At 29.4% G+C, this 21,272-nt stretch overlaps 4 protein-coding genes across 5 annotated transcripts in view; 2 read left to right on the top strand and 2 right to left on the bottom strand.

Moving 5' to 3' along the window:
* Positions 1 to 1,171: 1,171 nt before the first annotated feature.
* Positions 1,172 to 7,182, bottom strand: LOC141446037 (type 2 phosphatidylinositol 4,5-bisphosphate 4-phosphatase). The gene is made up of 5 exons (XM_074112389.1): positions 7,023 to 7,182; positions 6,730 to 6,902; positions 5,041 to 5,300; positions 3,587 to 3,732; positions 1,172 to 1,727 (listed from the first exon to the last, which is right to left on the bottom strand). The coding sequence occupies exons 1-5, from the start codon at positions 7,108 to 7,110 to the stop codon at positions 1,642 to 1,644; spliced, it is 753 nt and encodes a 250-aa protein (XP_073968490.1). The 5' UTR covers positions 7,111 to 7,182; the 3' UTR covers positions 1,172 to 1,641.
* Positions 7,183 to 7,442: 260 nt separating this feature from the next.
* Positions 7,443 to 9,624, top strand: LOC141446036 (phosducin-like protein). The gene is made up of 3 exons (XM_074112388.1): positions 7,443 to 8,196; positions 8,332 to 8,572; positions 9,563 to 9,624. Exons 1-2 carry the CDS (start codon positions 7,568 to 7,570, stop codon positions 8,561 to 8,563), a joined length of 861 nt encoding a protein of 286 aa, XP_073968489.1. The 5' UTR covers positions 7,443 to 7,567; the 3' UTR covers positions 8,564 to 8,572; positions 9,563 to 9,624.
* A 1,253-nt stretch (positions 9,625 to 10,877) lies between these two features.
* On the bottom strand, positions 10,878 to 20,874 carry LOC141446033 (ATPase family AAA domain-containing protein 5-like). Of its 2 annotated transcripts, none has more exons than XM_074112375.1 (14): positions 19,712 to 20,874; positions 19,192 to 19,284; positions 19,061 to 19,111; positions 18,839 to 18,983; positions 18,356 to 18,608; positions 17,988 to 18,168; positions 17,263 to 17,411; positions 16,842 to 16,947; positions 16,713 to 16,768; positions 16,143 to 16,323; positions 15,058 to 15,212; positions 14,838 to 14,987; positions 13,930 to 14,099; positions 10,878 to 13,795 (listed from the first exon to the last, which is right to left on the bottom strand). In XM_074112375.1, exons 1-14 carry the CDS (start codon positions 20,400 to 20,402, stop codon positions 13,540 to 13,542), a joined length of 2,637 nt encoding a protein of 878 aa, XP_073968476.1. In that variant the 5' UTR covers positions 20,403 to 20,874; the 3' UTR covers positions 10,878 to 13,539. The 2 variants fall into 2 exon arrangements, with proteins under 2 accessions (XP_073968476.1, XP_073968477.1); XM_074112376.1 differs by having other exon boundaries at positions 15,058 to 15,200; positions 19,712 to 20,872.
* A 111-nt stretch (positions 20,875 to 20,985) lies between these two features.
* The window catches only part of LOC141446030 (uncharacterized), a 95,928-nt gene continuing 95,641 nt past the window's right edge, over positions 20,986 to 21,272 (top strand). The window contains exon 1 of the mRNA XM_074112370.1: positions 20,986 to 21,129. The gene's annotated coding sequence lies outside the window, so the exon portion shown is untranslated. The remainder of the gene's footprint in view (positions 21,130 to 21,272) is intronic.

Genomic DNA, 21,272 nt, shown 5'->3' with positions numbered 1-21,272 from the left:
CCACCAAGCTACCAATTAAAGGTTAGGCGTAGGCGAATAAATGAATAATACTTTATCTTTACTAGTTGTTGCATTCTGTCTTCTCGCAATAATGGAAGCTCCGAAAAGAAGTAGCTGCAAACAGGAAATAGTCTGAGCAACACAAGGCTGTAACGTTGTTGACAATGTAAAAGAGGAAGGCGACTGCGATTAATTGTCTACCCTTAAACGAGAATATGCTCGAGACGAACATGGTCAAAAGAGGAGATAGTGTCACACTTTGAGGGTTAACAGTTAGTACCAATGCTTATAGTTAGTTGGAAGAATTTTTTGCATGTACATGTTCAAAGTGTCTTGATACAGGGGCACTAAACGATCATTTTTATGCTCATAGGAGCTAGCAAACCAAATCGATTAATCGTTTTTTTAAAGTAGAACTTCCGGGAAGGTTCAACTAATTTTCTGTTAATGAGTTCTGTATATGACGTACATCCTACACGGTCATGCAAAATTTGTAAGACCCACATATTCTCTCTACTCAGTATATCTCAAAACAAGCACTTCTTGAGAAAATATACTCCTCCTATTATTCATCAAGTCTTCTCTCTGTTAAAGTGATAACCACATTATAAATTGACAGACTACACTTTGTCAATGTATTATAATTGTAATACAATTATAATTGTAGCTTTTTTTCTTTTTTTTTTAATTTCAAGAAACCAGAATAGAAAAGGTTTCAAATATGATTTATATTTTGGGAGAAGTATTTTAATTATCAATAAATTACACTTTTTCTCAGTCAGATAAATTTTTTAAATCGAGATAATTTTTTTTTTCTGGGGCTAATCTCTATTATTTATACATTTCATTATCATGTAAAGCATAATATCACTTAACTTTTTCAAATTTATCTTAATTTTTTTAAAAAAAAATCCTAAACAATGCAAAACCTCACATAACAGTTAGAACTTTCAGTCTCCCTTCAACAGATTAAAAATATATGATTTATAATATGGATAATATATATTATATTTAAAAATGAGATTTCAAAAAATGTGAGTTTAAGGCATTATATTTTATTTTTGCATTTAAGAAAAATAATAATTATTTTAAAAGGGATCTAAATAAATATCTTTACATTAAGGGTATCTTCATTGACATGTAAATTATAAAAAAAAGAAAGATACCAAGCTGCAATTTGTAAAAAGCGAACAATTTAATATTCATTTTTGATACATTATTTAAAAAAATAAGACAACATTAAAACAGAACTCAATAAATTAAACTCATATTTATACATTTATCAAATTAAAGCACTTGATTTTTTTATTTTTTTTATTTTATTTGAATTACATTGAAAAATAAAAAGGTAATATTACTTACGATCCCTACGTTAAATATTGCAAAACGTCTGTCCGGGCAAAATAAAATATTCTTATTGCCGACATTTTTTTGCTATCTGCCATTTACTTGTTTTTAAAAAAGGAAAAAAAAAGTGTAATATTATTTACATACATATATATTCCTTTTTTTTTTTTTTTTTGCTAAATATATCAAAGGATAGACTATAAGATCGACAAAACGAAGAATGTATAACCTGATACTTAAGAAAGGGGAAGTTATTGTTATACAAAAAATATATAAAGGTGTCATGGAATGCTTTTAGATGGGTCCTTCAATGGTGCTCACTTTCATTGTATAATAATAAATGCTGCGAGTTAGCATTATGACACCAACTAAGAATGCACCTGGAAAAAAAAATAATTAAGAATTGTAAAATTAATCTCTTTAACAAAAACTTAGATTTAGAAAGTTAAGTGTACGGGTTTTCAATTCATTAGATGTGACAGACCCTGATGTTGGCCATTTCCATCTACAAAATATTTGTTCAGTAAGAGACTGATTGAAATAATAGGTATCAATCGAACTATTAATGCACAGGGTTTGTTTTTTTAATTTTAAATTTATAGCTTAAATTATATAGCTTAATAGCTTATTTAATTAATTTTAAAAAAAATAGCTAATAAACTATTAAAATGATCAAGACGCTAAAAAATTCATATCGCAAAAAAAATGCATACACCATTCTAATATTAATTAATGGATCTGGTTGTTGAATTCATAATGCCTGTTGTAGCTTTAATTAAACAATGAACATGCTAGAAAGCAAAAATAGAATACTTGATAAAGAATCATTTGCAATTTAAAGGAAAGAAAAACCCATGAGGAGCTTTTCGTTTTCAATAGCGATGAAGATTGAGGAATTTGAAGTTCAAACAAAAGAAAATTTTACCGACATGTACATTTAACTTAGCTAGAGCTGTTGTCGGGAGCAGTTTGATAAACTAGACAAAAGTACTGTTTCAAGTGAATTTTTAAAAAAAAACGAGGTGGAACATTACAGTATAAATTTTTTTTTTTTTTTTTTTTTTTGCGCATCAACAGCTGAGGTCATTAGCGCCCGGAGCTTTTTCCAGTGCACTGCCGGCCTCCGGACAGTGTTCTCTCGTTACAGACAACACTGTCCATCACCGGACAGTGAGCTGTAAGAAGCTCCTAGGAAGAGAAAATCTAAGGGTCAGCTGCTGGATTCGAACCCGGGACCTCCGCGTGGGAGTCCAGCATGCTAACCTCATAGCTAATCCCTTCCCTATTACAGTATAAATATTTTTATTTTTAAGAATTTAAATATTTTTCAAAACATTTTTTAAAATCTTCAATTTTTAGTTAAATCATGACACATCATTAGATTTCCATTAACATTGTCACAAATTGCAGGTATTTTTTTTTTTTCTTAAATAGGTTTTTTTAAAAACAGATTTGCAAAATAATGGATTTAAAAAGTGTTACTTAATGTTACTACTAGGACTGTAAAATTTAAAGGGCATTACACAAAGAATTTTTTCTCCAAGTTTAGTTCGCCGGAAAAGTCCATTATCGGGGCTACACTTTGATCATAACTTAGGCTTCAAATAGTCATGGAAAAAGTAACTACCTAGATTCAATGAAATAGCTAGCTGACACTACAAGTGACTACGAAATGTACATTAGTAACCTCAAACTTATATATTCCACTCTCCTCTACTAAAGCGCACCTGATATAGTTCTGAGCATTGAGGCAGTACCCTGTCTCAGAAATGATTTCAGTTTGTTAGCGCAAGAAAAGTTAGGTAAAAACAAAAAGGTGATTGGCACTCACCGCAATGTTAGTCCCGGACAATGACTGCTCGCTAGAGCCAACAGAGAGCTAAAAAGGCTCCAAGGGGGGAAAATGAAATAAAAACCTCCCTTACGGGAAACCCTGCCTTGAATCAACGCTCGTGCGCTTGCAACAAAACCCTTACATACATAATGTAGGAAAAATTTGCTTATTGCATTGGACTCAGGAAGTAAAGGTCCCATGTTTGAGTGCTACTAGGCTGCTCACAGATTATCTCTTAAGTATCTCTTACAGCTCACTGTCCTGGAATGGACAGTGTTGCCAGGAACAAGTGAACGAATTTGTCAGGCCTCGAAGCTTCCCAACATCAATGACCAAAAAACCTTGTTTTTGATGCAATTTAATTAAAAAATTAATAAGATTTTAATATTAATAATAAGAACTAACCAATATAAGCGAATATATATCCTCCATTAATGGTTGCATACTTATAAGTCCCGAGTGTTATGCTTACACCAATTGCAAACAATATTAAAGCAATCACTAAAAAGATTTTTCCTCGATTCTTCGCAAACTGGGGACCAACAGACGAACTGAAAAATTGAAAGTTAACAAATGTTAATTTTCCTAAATTTAAGTATTAAGTACAAATTCTATGTTTCATCAACTTAAATCTAGAATAAATTAATTTATGTTCCTAATTTTCATTTTGCATCTTCTTACACATCGTAGATCTAACAAATCAATTGATCTTAATAAAATGTTCGTTATTTTCATTTTTATCAAAGTATTAAAATTACCGTTCGCTTAAGTTTGGAGTGTTATTTAGAAAAATAATCCAAGTAAGTAACTCAGAAAATTTATGATTGATGAAGCCATGGAAATGTTTATCGACAATTTCAGTAAAGAAATTCACTTAAAAAAAGAATCAGGCATTCCAATCAATCTCAGTAATTATTTTACTAATTTATAACTCATTACAACTATACAACATTATAATTTATAACTATAGTGACATAAATATTACATTTAAACCGTACATAACTACCAATGAATTAAACTGGCAGTAAAAAAATAATACTTTCATTTCTCAAGTGCATGCCATACTTTGACGGAGCGCTCAAGGCTGCAAACCTTGATTTATTGAAATGAATAACATAATAACAAGCTTCCCTTGAACCCTCTTCTTTCTACTATCTTTCTTTAAATTCTAGAATCTATTTACTTCTTACATGGGATAATCACTATTTTTTAAGTGATAACTATTTTAGAACAGATTTACTTACTTCTTTTCTTTTTTAAATTTTCATTTTGAAATTAAAAGATCCACATCACTTCTAATTAATTTTACCTAAAGAGAAGTAATTTTTGTGTACACAATCTGTTAATTACAACAATTACACTTACAGATTTGTATCAAAATCTGGTATAACTTTCCCTTTGGTCGTAACTAAGTTTAAAAGGAAATATAAGTTGATTTCATCACTACCCGTCTTGAATAAAAGTTTTTCTTTTCCTAATTAAACTAACAACTGAGATTCAAAGTTGGTTTAAATTTCCAGCAATTTTGTGTTTAGAATTTGGATACTGCCATTTGATAATCTAAACTCAAAAGAATGATAAAACAGTATCAGTTATTCTATGTGATACATGTCTTTTATCTTTTAATCCAATGTAAGTATAACCACATGATTTAATAGATTAGACAATAACTTCAAATTATATTAATATTTAAAAAGAATAATTTTCATTTTATCTAGTTGGCAAAACGTTAGTTAAAATAAAGGGCAACCGCCTTCTTCGTTTTACAAGAGTGTAAAGACATTCTATTACCTTTTACTGTTTCAGTTCTTGTAAACAAATATTTTTTTTGAAATTGAAAAAGAAAAAAAAATACTAACACTTTCCGACAATGAGGACACCTGGCTAAAGCATTCCTCAATGTATTGAATAGAAAAGTATCCCTGCAGTGCACGCATGTTACTTTACACATCCCAGGCATGGAAGGTAGTGGTGGAGTCACAGGAGATGGTGATAGGTTGATTATCCTCTTGCAATTCGGACGAGGGCAAGCAATACGTTGGGACGAACTCTTGCAAATAAGTAAACAATTGCAAGGACATCGAACATACTTCTTTCCTGGTGGCGGGTTACGAATTGGCTGATCATGTAGGCACAAATAAAAAGTATTTTAGACAGAAGTTATTTGAAGAATTAGAAATCTACTAAAAATTAATTATTTCCTGCCTGAGATTATCAGTTTATTTACACTTATTGACTAAAATCAATCAGTAAATTGGACAAAGGCAAACAGTCTATTTAATTATTAGAAACAAAACCTACAAATCTTATCACTGTAAATAAGTAAATCTAGGTCTAAAGGAGTTGTGCTTCATTTTATGAGAATACAGCTACAATTAAAGAAATCGCAGATCGTTAACCTATTTTTTTTAAAGATATTTTTATTTAATAGTTACAAAAGAAATTTATAATTTAATTTAAGATGTCAGAAACTTTAATGTTAAAATATTTTGTAAACAAAGTATTTTATTTCTGAAATTTATTTTTAACCTAATTTATAACATTCATAAAGTTGATTAAAATTTAACTACATTTACAACATATATACACAAATATGGAAAGCGAATAACAAAAATAAATAGACGAATGCTAAAGGCGAATTAGAGATGATTATGAAAACTTCGGCGTCACTTCAAGTTGAAAATGTACATATTGGCCATATAAATTACAAACTGTTTTTCATTAAATTACCCATATCTTTAGTTCTCAACAATATTTTAGATTAACTCGGAAAGTTTTCACAAAGCTGGATTGGTTTAGACGTTGAATCAAGGGCATTTGGGAAAATGCTGTTTAAAAAAAGTTATGACTATGAATTTTAATTAATGAATAATTATTTTCATTACACCGTTTTTAAACGAATGCTTTAATACCAATTTAAATCTAAAATGCAACCCAATACTGTTCGTTTAAAAAAGCAATGCCCAATATTAAGAAATAAATCATCACCAATAAATAAATCTACTTAAAGAATTTATTTAATAAACTACTAAATTCATTTTTGTTCTGAATGAAGGAGTGAAAGTAATGTAAATAAATTATCAACGACGGTTTCCATTAATGCTAAGCTAGTGAGTCATCTTTAGACTACAAGTAGATGGATAAGAAATAAAGATGGCTATACATTATTAAGTGAATGTTTTGTCTTTTTTAGGCATTCAACATTTGTCAAAAATTATTATGTCAAGACGTGAAGATATGTCTATATTACTAAACTTCTTTATGGTACCAAGTGACTTTTTGACCGAAAAAAGGATAGTAATTTCAAAAATAAAATGGATAATTTAAGTTTCGAAATGTCCTTAAACATCAAGGAATAAACAATTAACAGTGCTTTGATAAATTCGTCCACTGAAACACGTTAAATGCCAAAACCCCTTTCTGAAAAAAACTAGTAAAATAATACGTAAATAACTGGACTTTACAAACACATCTAAAGTTTGTTTTTAGTGTAAAAAATTAGTTAATAAAAACTAATACCATTTAGATGATAATTAAAGAACACTTACGGTAGCTTCATTACAATTCGAACATTTAACGACATGTTGGTCTCTCTTTCCAGAAACATCTATCATCGCCTGACATACTCTGCAAGTGACCATAGGGGCATTTCCATGTAAAGCAGCTTGGTACGACGGTGGAAGTTCATCAGGCCCAATCGGTGAAACCGTAGTTTGTCCATCTAAGATTCAGAAATGACATTACATAATTGACCTAGTGGAACCGAAGCTTCCTTGCCCATAACCTAATGACATTAAGATAGTTAATATAATGCGTTAAGAGCAACTTAAGGTTTACTTACTACTAGTTGCAGTGGCAGAATTTGCGGAATAATTGCTTTTAGAATCATACGGTAATAAAGGCTTCTTCTCTTCCTGCTCATCCCCCATGTTTGATGACTAAAATTTCCATCTGATATGGCCTCTCCTCTGGCAATTGACAGTACTTTGTAATAACAAATTTCTTCTTTTTAAAAAAGCTAAAGAGAAACTTAGTACGAACTTAATTAAAATAAATTACAATTTTGAATTTAATGTCTTATATTTGTCGAAGAACATTATTTTTCTATGGCTTTAAACATATTAAAGTGAGACTCATAGTAGATTAGATTAAAAATTGCCTGCTCAAGTATTTATTCATCTTGGGAGCAGAAAAAAAAAATATATAAATGGTATCAACCTTAATTTTAGATTGTTTTTACAATAACATGTTATTATGTTAATATCTGAACAGCTGATCACTATAAACAATCACAAACTGGTTTGCACTTGCAGTTGATAGTTCTGAGTTAGGAGTACATGGGTTTCAATTAATTAACGTTCTAGGCTTATATATGAATTTTAGAGAATGAGTGCTTTAGAAGATAAAATTTTGGGAGAAAAGAAACATTATTACTGCAGCAGTAGTGAAAGTGAGGGAGAAGAGGATTCCGATGAGGGAAGCAGTAAATGCAAGAATATAAATACAGTTGATGAACCGTCTGTACAATCTCCCGATCGCTCTAAATGGGGTGGTGTATCAAAAAATACCGGACCAAAAGGTGTAATTAGTGACTGGCAAAGGTATAAACAGTTAGAAACAGAAAAACGCCAGGAAGAGGAACTAGAAAGGATAGAATTAGCAAAAAAACTTTGCCTTACATGTGCACCAGATTCTGAACAGCCGAAAACGGATGATAACTTGTCAGAATTTCTTTCAGATGATTTTCTAGAAGATTATCGGAAAAAGAGAATGGAAGAAATGCTAATTTCCAGAAATTTACCTACTTTTGGTGATGTATATTCATTAGCCAATGGCAATGAATTTTTGGATGCAATTGATAATGAAAATAAAGCTGTTACTATTGTAATACATATCTATGAAACTACCATTCCAGCGTGCAAAGTAATGAACCAGTGTTTGAGTTCTCTTAGTAAGCAGTATTCTAATGTTAAATTCTGTAAAATAGTAGGATCTTCTGCTGGTATGAGTCACAGGTTTGCAAATTAGTTATTATAAAATAATATATATTTATTTTTTTAGCTATTGAAATCCGATGTGTTGGTTGATAATTTTTATCGAACAAATACGTTTTCACTATTTCAAAACTTTTGTTTACTACCTTATTTCAGGTTTAAGGTGGATGGCGTTCCTGCACTTTTGGTTTATAAAGAAGGTCAAATTATCGGTAACTTTGTACGAATTACTGATGAACTTGGAGATGAATTCTATGAAGGTGATGTAGAAAATTTCTTGGTAGAGCATGGTATATTGTTGGACCGATTCTGTGTGCCAGAAATTATTAGACAAGGTCGTCAACATGAGGAAAATGATGACGGAGGAAGTGATTGGAGTTTAGAGTGATAAGAAAAGGTAAATAATAGAACATTTTATTTTTTAAATCCCAGAAGTTATTTCTTTACCGACAAGAAGGTAAAGCACCTTGTGTATTGTAAATTATTAATAAAAAAATATCTTGTTTACACTTTGTCCCAAATTTAGTCTAATATTCTATTTTGAGATCACGACAGAGTGTTAATTTTTTAAATTTTCGTTTAAATTCGGAACTGGTAGTATAGTATTCACTAAATGGTTATGTTAAATTCGTGTACATCACTTCCTTTAAGTAAACTAAATAATAAATTGAGATAGAGATTTTTTTTTTTTTTTTAAAAAAGTGTAAGCATGAGTGTCTGCTTTTAAAAAATTTCCTTTAATTCCCAGACGCCCAGTTTTGCACTCTTCCATTGAAAGATCATTGATGGTTCTGTAAGATGTGAGTAGAATATGTATTGAAATTGAAAAAAGAGTAGAGAGCAGATTTGCTTCATGTGTAGTTTGAAATTAGAGGACATACAGCATTTTCTTGCATTATGTTCAGTTCTGTCAAAATTATGAGAAGGAGAAGCGCAAATCTTATGTAGTTTCTTTTATTTTACTGTAACTCTGTTTAAATACTTTTAGATTGCATATCCTTAACGGTATTTCTTGGTTCAGAAGTTTTATATTTTGAGTTATACCCTTTGTATATTGACGATAGTTATCTTTATGTTTTGTTCGTCTTTCCTTTTTTTTTCACTTAATCTTTTTTCACTTTTTTACTTTTATTTATGAGTTTTTTTTTGTTTTTTTTTAATGGATCTTTTATTTCATTTGAACAAACTGTCTCCTGCTGGACTATTCCAAATATTTGTATTTTTTTCTATTTAATAATTATGATGTACTAATAGACTAAAGTGATGAGTAAAGTATAAATAATAACCTCATACTATTATTATGAGATTTTTTGTTTATTTACAATTTACACAAAAACAGACAATGCTAGCAGTAAATAGTGTAATTTTTTTTTTTTTTTCTTTGCAGAGATGACTAATCTGGAACTGGATGTTTATTAAATAAATGCGAGTTAAATATTGAATGATAATTTAGATGAACAAGGTTGGCAAATCAATATACATCATGTAAATTTAAACATATGTAAGTGATGTGGAAATATAATAGCAGCAACGATTTTGAGAAGAAAGGAATACGTACAAGAACGCCTGTTCTTATAAAGGGTTAAAATCTCGCCGGAACTGGAGTCCTCGTTTACTAAGATTCGCAAAGGCAAGGAAATATTTTTTATGCGTTCTTCAGAAACAAAATGAAATCTTTAATCTATCAACTTTTCTCAATTGAAAAGCCTTCACTGGACCAAAATAATAAAAATCATGACATTGACTCGTCGATACATTTGCCCATCCGCCATAATTTGAACATAAAGTTTATACTCATCGTATCGTAGAAATCTAAGTTTAGTTTATCCGAAGTGAAAAGTCTTACGTTTATTGTTCGTAATTTAGTAATACTCATGTGATTTCAAACTTTTGCTCTTCGTGAGCTCTGATAAACCAGTTAGGTATCGCTATCCCAATAAAGTGTCTCTAACGTACCTCTTAAACATCAATCACTTTGTTTAGAAGAATCCTGATTCTCTAAAACCATAAGTTGATCAAAAAATTGAACTAATTGAATTCCAAAAAAGTCTTGATGATTGTTGTATTTATCTCGAAAACTAGTTGTTGAGATACTGCCTTGAGAATGTCATAAATTGGAAAACAAATAAAAAATTGGCACAGATTGTAGAATCGATGCTGATAAAAAATAAATATTAATTCAATTGAGCAATTTCCATTCTTTTAAAATTTCTTCAAGTGTAAAATTTATAAACCTTAGTAGGTATGTTCTAAGTTTGAAATTAAAGTACTGCGTGTCAATATGTAGATAACTATTCAACCTTTTAAGAATTTCAATTTTTATGAAAAAGTTTATATTTGGACACCGTTTCTGAATAAGTTGAAATCGATGTAAGGAATATTACATCACGGTGCAGTTGGATTTTATTAAAGATAACTTATATTAAAGACTTAAAAATTTATTATTGTTATGTGCAATAATTTCGTAGGTTATTTTGATTTATATTTCTCGTTAGAAGAAGATTATACTATATTATTTAACTTATTAGCCAATATTCGGTAATTATGAAGTGCTGCAAAAGTAATTCATTTTGTTTTGTGTAAGCAAGTATAATATTTTATATGAGTGTAATTAATTATTGGTTGTGCTCGTATGTTTTTGTAAACCTAGAAGGATACCAGATATGTTCAAATAAGTGATCTTTATCAAGGAATGCTTGTTCCTCTTTTTTTTTTTAAAAAAAAAAAAACTAGTATTTTAAAGTGTAGGAACCCAGTTTGTAATTATTTAGAAAATTACTTTGTTTCAACCGCTAATTAAGAATTTATTTCGTAAAAAAGATTTTTTAAAAGTCATTTATATAAAAATATACACTGGTTTAAAAAAATCGCAAAGGATTATATGTTAGGACTAATAGATCAAGTAAAATCTTACTGTTTGTAAAATTCATGATCTATTAGAAATGGAACTAGCTAGCCTGTTTTATGCATTGGCTTATGAGGGTTATTTTCCATCCTTAGTATTCCGATGTTCGATCGCAAACTCAACCTACCGAATTATCGTGTTTCGTTCATATTTTCCTAGACTACTTTGTGGTACATCTTTAGCATTTGACCTTGCTAAATAGACTTTTAAACGTTTACGTAGATGCTTCAGTAATAAAGGGGCGAAGGTGGCGCAATTAATGTGTCCCATGTAAAGTTTCTGTTAACAAATTGGTGAAATCTACTACTTCTTAAAAGTTCCATAGAGGTTTTTTTATATCAGTACCTCGGAGGTATACAACACAAGGTCCACTTTTTCAAAAAATTTTTTTTTTAAGTTTCTAATCCAAAATTATTATTTTTTTATTACACAACCATCTGTTAACGAAAATCTTTCATTTGCTCTCCTGTAAAATAAAAAATGTGACATAGTGTTGTGTACCTCCGAGGTACTGATATGTAGAGGTGCGTTTAGAATTTGCCTTTAGGTTTTCTGAACGCAAAAGTTGTGTAATTGGACATTAAATCAATTGACCTTCATACTATATCGGAGGAATGCCTTAAGATCCCTGATCTCAGTTCAGAATGTGGGGTAAATTATTCATGTTATTTCATTCTGTCGAAACTGACTACAAATAATTAAATGAAAATCTTCATACACTTATTTCCATGTTTTCTCTCATTATTTTGTTTATAGTGTATGATTTTCAAGATTAGCCATTACGATTTTTTAGCATATGGAAATTTAGAAAAGCTAGAAATTAACTGAACTGGTTTCTACATCATCATGCCTTAAATTGTGGAGATGTTTTAACAGCGGCAAGGAGAAAGTGTTTTGAAAAGATCTTAATTGTTATTTTACTTTTTGAATATCATTGGTGCAGGAGCTTCTGTAATTTTTTTTTTTTTTTTGCACTAAAACAGATTAATTTGGTGATAATTTAGAAAGATTGTGCTGAATAATTGAAGTAATAGATTAATGGCTAAGAGTAATGGAGAAAGGTAACCGTAAGGAATAGAGATGGAATAGGAGGGTGTCACAATAGTTATCCTGGAGATAGAATACTTTAAGAATATATTGGAAGTGAGTAGAGATGGATGGATTGAAGTTCAGGAAAATTTAAATTTAACATTATTGAGGTTTAAATTTGTTTGGGGGAGGAGAGGAAAATTTCAGTGTTAATGGAAGTAAAGAAAGAAATCTTTTACTTTCGTAAGTTGTTAAATTGGTAAGATTGGTAACAGCAAGTAATAGTTGAATATTTCCTTGAGTACTATACAGAAAAAAAAAGTTTCATTCCCTAAAAGACCTATATGGTAACATTGGTCTCAGTTCAAATTTGTAAATAGTTTTCAGAGTTTCGTCAAACACTGAAAAATAAAGACTTTCTCCGGCCTTTAAAGCAAAACTTCTTTACCTATAATATTAAGATTTTGTAAACATTAAATGTTTTTTTTAGATTTAGTTTTAGTTCAATTTAAACAGAATTGATAGTTTGGTTACTTACTTATCTTTAGGTATTGTATTGATTATACTTAAGGGAATAATGTATATAAATATATTGAATAATAAAAATTAACTCAATCAAGCGAGATCAAGATCTCAAAAAAGTGTTCTTTAGTTTATATCTATTTTTATTTATTACATTTTCACAAAATAACAAAAAAGATTTAAAATGATGAAGAAAATAGGTTTATTAAAAATTATAAAAAAAGTAATTATAATCACTGAGAATATTTATTTTAAGGGAGAACTTATTTATACAATGATCTCACTTTTTAATTTAATTTTTTTTTTAAACATCTTTAATTAGACTTGTCAGCTGGTTAGTAGATTGCATAAAAATTCTGTACGATTATTTTGATTGATTTTTAATAAAATTAACTTGAAATATTTTTTAATGTAAACATAGTTATATTTTCCGGATTTGAACCATATATTACTATTTTAAAAAAGATGGCTTAGTAATCAGTGTTATTGTTTGGAATTAATAAAAAATTTAAAAAATATATACATATGTATTTTTTTTTTGAAATAATTTTCAAAAATGTCGAAGATTTTTGTGTTAAATCTTAAGGAAATACGTTATTTTGAAAAAATAATTTTATACAAGGCACATTTTTACATTCTAGCATAATTGGCTGCTTTTAAGGCACAAATTTACTATCTACTGTATACTATAAAGTATTTGTCTCTTTTCAAAATAGGAAACTTCTCTCTGTTCAGATTAGTTACAACAAATTTTTCATTTAAAAAACAATATTCAATTCTCTTGCTTAAAAAAAAACAAAGCTACTAATAATTTACATGTGAACAAATTATATTTACATATATACATTTTTTTTTTTTATACAGACTATACAGGAAAATAATTTAGAATTAGTAAGAAAAAAACAGTCCTATACAACAGAACTGAGTGTTTGGCTCAACAAGTTGCTTATTTTAATTGTACTTTCAGTTATTCCTATACTTTGTAAGTAATTAAAATACCTATTATTTCTTTTAGTATGTGCTGCTAAACGTGTATTTTCAGTACGAGCAATAGTCCTTAACACAGGTAGATAATCGGTGGCAACAGATGAATGTGCAAGTACAGAAGTGTATGGAAGAACATCCCGTTCTATAGTTGGTATTACTAATGTTTTATCATCATACCTAAAATTGTGAATAAAATATTTGCTTCAGTGAAAAAGATTGGCCGTCCAAAAACTTTTGACACAGTTTTTGGACAGTTGGTACACATACATTTCTTTTACTACAAAAAGGCAAAACTGAATATGGCAAAATACCTTAAGGAGTGATAACCATTTTGAGATGATGTCTTTTCTCTGAGAATCTGAATTGTATCAGCTAACATATCTCTCGTTGGACAATCTGTCGATTCTTTTGGTTGATGAAGTTCAGAACTGAATTTTAAAATACTATGCCAAGGTTTCCTAGCAGGATCTTCTGAAGATAACTTGAAATAAAAAATATTTTTTAAAAGAAAATGTAGAGTTAAAGGTACCGGGAATTTGTAACATATCTCAATCCTAGAGAATAGATGATTATTATAGAGCCTTTCAAGTTTCCATAATATGATGCACTTCTAGTGAGTATAAACAAAAAAAAGTAAAGTTATTACGCAATATTTTCAAAATTAAAGCTGCTAAGAAAGAAGAAATCATCAAATAAGAACATTGTGAATAGGATTCTTCACTTTGAGGTATCTCTTTTTATACTATTATCCGATTTTTTTTAAAAAAGATGATGCTGACAATATCTAACGGAAGATTTCCTACAAAATTCTACTTTAATAATAATTTTTTCCCTGAACAATTTTCTTAACGATATTTATTTGAAATATTTTTGCGTAGAGTAACAGGCAAAGAAATAGAAAACTTAAGCTTCTGTTTATTTTAACATTTTTACATTCAGCCAGAATTCTTCTCACAGATAAACCTTTTTTTATTTTATTTTAGTGAAAAAAAAATCGAAGTTGCATAAGTTTTAAACTCTCGCAATTTTTCTAGCAATTTTTGATGATCAACTCTTATACAACTGTTCTACAGCACAGTTTTAAAAAACTTAAATTTTAAGGGTACCCAAATCTTAATTAAAATTTCCAAGTTAGAAGAAAATCTATAAACTGGATTTTCAGAAAGAAAATCTGACAGTTCTTCAGTCAACTAACTCAATTAGTAAACTGATGATTTACCTGAGAATTTAGGGCACCATTGAGCAAATCGCTTACTACAAGAAGATTGCATAGTTTGGCAGTAGTTTTTGCTTGTTCCCTGGTATCAAACCTATTTCCAGACATTCGTTCCCACACATTATTCGTTTGAATTTGATGTTCAGAATAAACCTTTAAATAATTAACTATTACTTAATAGAACATAATAATTTTGTATTTAAGTTGATAAAAAAAAAATTACCATTTCTTTGTTTTTTGCTGTTGAAAACTGAAGCTGTAGAAGAAGTTTCCGTAGGTCTCCATTCGCCCATTTAATAAGTTCATTTGCCATTTGTTCATGTAATTCGATACCTTCTACCGCTGCTAAAGTCCTTATCCAACCAGCTACAAAAGATACTAGTTTTATGGTTATCCTAATTAAAAAATCGACTTTTTTTAGTGATTTTTTTTTCTGGGAACAAGTTACAAAAATTAAGGCTAACACATTTTTACTATCCCTAATTTGTAAATATTCGAAATTATGTTCTTATCTGAAATAATTGTTTCGCGATTCCCGAAATCGAAAAAGTTTTTTAGTAAGTCTGGTTGAATCATATCTCAAATACTAAAAATTGCAGGGTTATGAACCGACTAAATCAACATTCTTGAGTTTAGTTGATACTAACATTATCAATATAAATGATAATTTAGAATTTTGCTTGATCTTGGCAAGATGGTACACATCGTTGATTAATCTTTAAAAATGGGATCGAACTCTACAGCTGCTGACAAATCTCATCTAATGAGAGTCCGAAAGCAATCAGATTTAAAATAAAAAAAAACAAAAAAAAAACAGGAGTTCTATGACAGTTAGAATAAAATATATTTTCTAGCAGTGCAAACCCAACCACATTGTCAGCTGAAACTAAATTTCGATAGGTTTCCTCCTGTAGATCCGACTTAGCGATAAATCCTACAACAGGAAATACACTTTACTGAGCGGAATATTCACGTTCTTGAAAATAGTTCCTAGGATTTTCACAAACATGCTCATTTACATTGTTCTATAATTTAGATTTGAATAATTTTTCGAGAAAACAAAATCGCTTAGTAACAAACAGTTCGAGGAAATGGATAGAATAAGACTTCCTTGAAAGTTCCATTTCAGTTTTATTACGGCTTTAAAACTGTAAATGTTAGTAAGAATTTAATACGCTTCAAATATTTGGACTTTCAAGAAAATATGTGTTCGAATCTTGACAATGGCAATAAGAGAGAGTAGTTTATTCCAGTGGAATCATTATTCTTTAATTTCATAAACAAAAGTATAGATATCAAACAACTTACAAAGCCTGCCCTGAGGTAATGGTTGAAAATCAAGCTTGAACTGTGTAAAAGGTAAAACCTTGGCCAAGTACTTATGATTGAATTCATTTATTGTAAATATAATAGGTCTTTTTGATGAGGCAGCCAAATTAACAATAGTAGATAAGAAGCCTTCATCGTAGTCTAGGAATATTACATCGATCTAAAAAGATTTTAACAAACATTTAAAAAAAATATGTTACTGGAACTATTTAATCTACATAAGGAGGACTCATTTATATTGAGTCCAGTCTGCAGCAGTTCAATTTTAAATTTTCACAACTCTTGTTATAGGCATCTCTTAGTTTGTTCCACCTCTAGCACTAACAAGAGAATTTTTGGGAGATTCTAGAACAGATATTAATAATCTTTCTTCAATATGCTTTGTAGAATCTCTTAGAACACCATGGTTAGCTCTTATAATTCCAGATTTCAAAAAAAAACTTTAAGTTATGTAAATTTTCTAAGAAGAGTATTATTTTGTTATGCAAAATATTAAAATTGAACGTGCTAAATGATTTTATATTGTAACATTGCTAAAAGAGTACTTACATCTTCAATAAGAATGAGACTTTTCTTATAATCATCCACTTTATTTTTTTTACCAGCTACAAAAAAAAGTAGTATGTAGATTTTTATTTTTTATTTTTAAGCATTTATTACCTAAAATGAGAATCTTACTAAAGTTAAGAACGTTGGTTTCGACTTTGTGTGATTGGAGAGCTTCGGAGAATTCATGCAGAATCTTTTTACCCATCCTGTTGCAGGAAGAATTTATTTCAAGTATCTGAAATAGGCAATAAAATAAAATAAAGCTAGAGGTTAAATGCCAGAGTCACATTAACAATATTAAACTTCTTAGAAAAAAAATCCTAAAAGATATTTTTGTCATAATTATCGATTGATTAAGTAAAAATAAATTATTTATTTATTTTTTTACTGTATGTCCTAATTTCAATTTGTTGGTTATGTCTGCAAAGAACTTATTCATAAAAAAAAAATCAGAATGGTATCTAAATTCGTACAATAACATTTAACGGAAAATTACAGAAACACTAGGATTATTATAATGACTAAATATAGTAATTATTGCATTACTTACTTGATAGCCGATTTCCTCTGCCAATGCGTAAACTGATGCTGTTTTTCCTACACCAGATGGACCTTGTAGTAGTGCAGTAATTTTTGTGCCTTCAACTGATTCATCTTCCGATCTCAGAAACTCCTCATCACTATTGTATGTTACATTCCCTTCAAAAAATTATATTTAAATTATACCAAAGTAAAATGTGAAAGAAGAAGTGACAAAGATGTTTTATATTATGCCCTATTTTTTCCCTACCTACCTGCAACATGTCGATCAAAAGTACTACTTTTCTAAAGGGATTTTTCATTTTTTCTCGAAAATAGCTCAGATATATATATATATATATATATATATATATATATATATATATATTTTTTGTAACTTCGTTCACACGTTGTACTTACATTGGTCAAAAACTTTAATTAGAACTAGGAATATTTGTCTAAGGATAATTCTGGGAGCTTTTCTTTGAAGTAATTTGTAATTGTAATTGATTACAATAGATATTATGAAAGAGGGTTAAGTTAAAATAGCTTTATAAAATTAGTGTACATAGAAAATTCCAAAAGTAGTAGTAGTTGGTTCATAAGTTTTTGTGTTATTTTCAGGAAAAATTCGTTTTGAATATTTGGTAGTGCATTAAAATATCTCTACGTCATCAACTCGACAACTATAGAAAAAGAGACGTATGAGTTTTCACATCAGATATTTTTTTTTTTTTCTTGAAGTATCGTACAAACCTTTTTTTAAGTCGTTATTTAACATTTGAAGCCAAGATTTTAATTTTTCAACATTTTTGGAATTTCCTATCAGTTGAAGTGCTGATTTTGGTTTATATTTTTCCGTCCACATTTCATTTTCACATGCAACCTTCATTTTACTTAATTCTGTATACCATTTCTTTACTGGATAGTCAGGAACCTGGGGACGAAAATCTACTGTAAAATTGATTTCGTACTTAATAATTAAGAAAATGAATTATTGAACCCGACAAAGAAATTTACTTCTTTTAAAAAGGCATGTCTTGAAAAATTGCCTCTAAAAATTCACATGGAAACTTCAAATTTATAAAATAATTTATCAATTTTTATCCATAATTGAGAGTTACCTCTTTAGATAAGGCTTTTAAAATCTTCTTTTGTTGTGAAGAACTTGCTGTAGCTGTATTTTTTACATCTAAATTTTCTATAATTGATTTCTGAATTACAATAGAAGACCATGGCGGTAGATTTATTAGAAATGGCTGTAACGGTTTGAAATTGAGTTTGATTTCTTTTAGATTCCACATCACACTAAGTGCATCTGCCTGGGTAACATGTTGGAGTTTAGGGAAGGGTGCACTTTCCACGAGTACAAGTTCTCTGTAAATAAAAAAATATTATCATGTATTGTTCTATTAAACGATACTTATAAAATGTTCAACTTAAAAATATGAATGATAATCAAATTATTTATTTGTGACTTTTAAGTATGGATGTATTCACTTAATACTTCATTAAACCCTAAAACGATTCCTTTTTCTTTTAACCAAAAAGCTTCCCAGAAACTAAAATTGAATGCTCATTAATTAAGTATACTAGTAATTTCTTACTTTTTTTTATTTGTCACTTTTTTCATACTATCAGGTATTCCACTGTTCAAAAAATCCTGCTTGGCAAGTTTTCTTTCTTCATTTAATTCTAGAAGCAAACGATTCGCTATTCTATTATGGCTCTTGAAAAAGGAATTAAGAGTACCTGTAAAAAACAAGTAAATTTTAAGTTTAAAATATCTAAAAATCGTTACTTAAAAAGAAGAAGAAAAAAAAAAATACCATCATTTTTAAATTTAACAGGAACTGGAGTTGAATATTTTTCAGCATCCACTTAAAACAGAAAAAAGTATAAGCAATGGTTAAATTATTATAATAATAAAGTTCTAAAGAAACTGGAAAACTCGACTTACTCTCGAATTTTGCATTAATTTTATCATTATTCTCTGAAGTTTCCGTCAATGATTCCGATGAAGTCATGATTTCTTCTGCTGTACTTTCACGCTCTACAATTAAAACAATAATTTTGAATCTCTTAAAGTTAACGAAAACATTTGTAGGAATTTAGATAGAGACTAAGCTAGACTAGTTGTCGATGTGAGTTCATAATAGTGTGAAAGAGATGGGTTCACAGAGCAGAACAAGAGCTCTGATTTTTTGGTGTATGGGTTCACCTAATTCTTGATGGGTTTTTATAATGTAGTGGTTATCGTACCTAAACAAAAAGAAAAAGGCAGTATATACCACTGATCGCAATGTCACCAACCACTTTACGGATACAGTATTGTATGTCTCTTTTAACACCTTTACTGATCAATACCAGGTCTTAGATAAATACATTCGAGAAATTATATGTTAATTAATGTTAAGTTTAAGACGCAATATTCTACCAAATAAACACTCAAATTGAAAAAAGACAAAAGCAACTCTCACCTAATGCAGTTACATTTGCACTTGATAATTCATTTGATGAATTTTGCAGATTTGAATTATCCTCTTCAGAAGTAATTATGTCATACTCTGGTCTAAGATCCAGAGATTTACGTCTTCTAAGCCTTGTTTTTAATCGTTTTGGAGGTTTCACCTTTTCTTCTGAAGGTGGATAATGCACGATCGCCTCTACTTTGAGAATATTTGATTTTAGACAAATATCAGGAGCTTTATCAATTTTACTAAAATATTTATGCAGGTTGTTGGTTATCTCTAATGACTTTTCATCATATTCAGCAGAAGAATTCATACTATTTTCTTTACTTGAATCTACTGATATTTTAGGATTACTGACATATTTTTCATTACATTCTACCGCTTTCTGTGGAATATTCACGTTTTCACAAAGTTTAGATATACGAGGTTTTTTTACTGACACTTCTTCAACTGTTTTCCTTCTCTTTTTCTTAGGTTTAGGTGGATTACTCTCAAGAGACTTATCTTGTTCGCTTTCTTCAATTAAATTTTTCTTTTTCCTTCTTTTTTTCGTTCCAACAAAGCCAGCAGATGTGGAATCTAAGCTGTTTAATTCATTCTTAATTTTTCTTTTTCTGTAAATAATTTCATTACTTCCACTTAAAACTTCGTTATCAGATCCCACAGGCGAAGTAAAATAGTGTTTCAAATCCTTCATAATAAAAATAGCTGTAAATGTTATTTGGATGCATGAAAAAAAGAAGAAATAATAGAATATTTACAGAACATGTTGCTTCAATAATAAACACAAAACTGCTTAGACACTAATTATTGTAACCTCAATCGTACATCATTACCAATGGAACGTAGAACCAGAACTCTCTTATTTGGCTTTTGGCGCGATATTCCAGTACTGCCAACGGGGATAGTAATAAATCACTTATTTCCTACAATGAATTAAAGAAGTTTTATTTATCGAAATTCGAAAAGTGAACTAGTGATGAATTTAGCAACTATATAATGAAACCCTAGCAATCAAGTTTTTTAAACTTGGTAAAGAAATAAGATTGGCATTTACACTTTAAATTTGTTATTAAACCAAGGAAGTAGATACTTTATATTGTTCTCCTTCTTTCACGTGCTTTAAGATATCAAGAACAACAACTGTGGGTCAGTGGATAGTCTGGGTCATTGTTAAAACAGTTATAGAGGTCAGAATTGGTGCAATGGTTAAGGTTGGACCTGCTGAATCGATCGAGTGTGTAGATTTGGAGTGTGGGGGGGGGGCTCTTGAGAGTGTAAAATCCACCAGTTCCAGTCTTCATCAGTCCCACCTTAACGTTGGATGCTGAAAGTCCCCTGTTCGTTTTATCCCGTCTTCCTTACATAAATATATATCATATTATGATCGTTTATATAACTTTTCTTCTCACTCATATAATCAGGTATTTGTTTACAGCTTTTAAAAATAAAAAGCTAAGAAAATAGCAATTTATTCACATTAGTTATTTAAAAAACAAAAACTTCAGAAATCTAGAAATTCTTGAAATTATTTGAAACATAGAGAGCAGAAGATTGAATGAATTAT

Source organism: Rhodnius prolixus, unplaced genomic scaffold (assembly GCF_049639745.1).
Source record: "Rhodnius prolixus isolate KJV_2025 unplaced genomic scaffold, Rpr scaffold_1, whole genome shotgun sequence".
Lineage (NCBI taxonomy): Eukaryota > Metazoa > Arthropoda > Insecta > Hemiptera > Reduviidae > Rhodnius > Rhodnius prolixus.
This window is presented reverse-complemented; position numbering and strand designations above follow the sequence as displayed.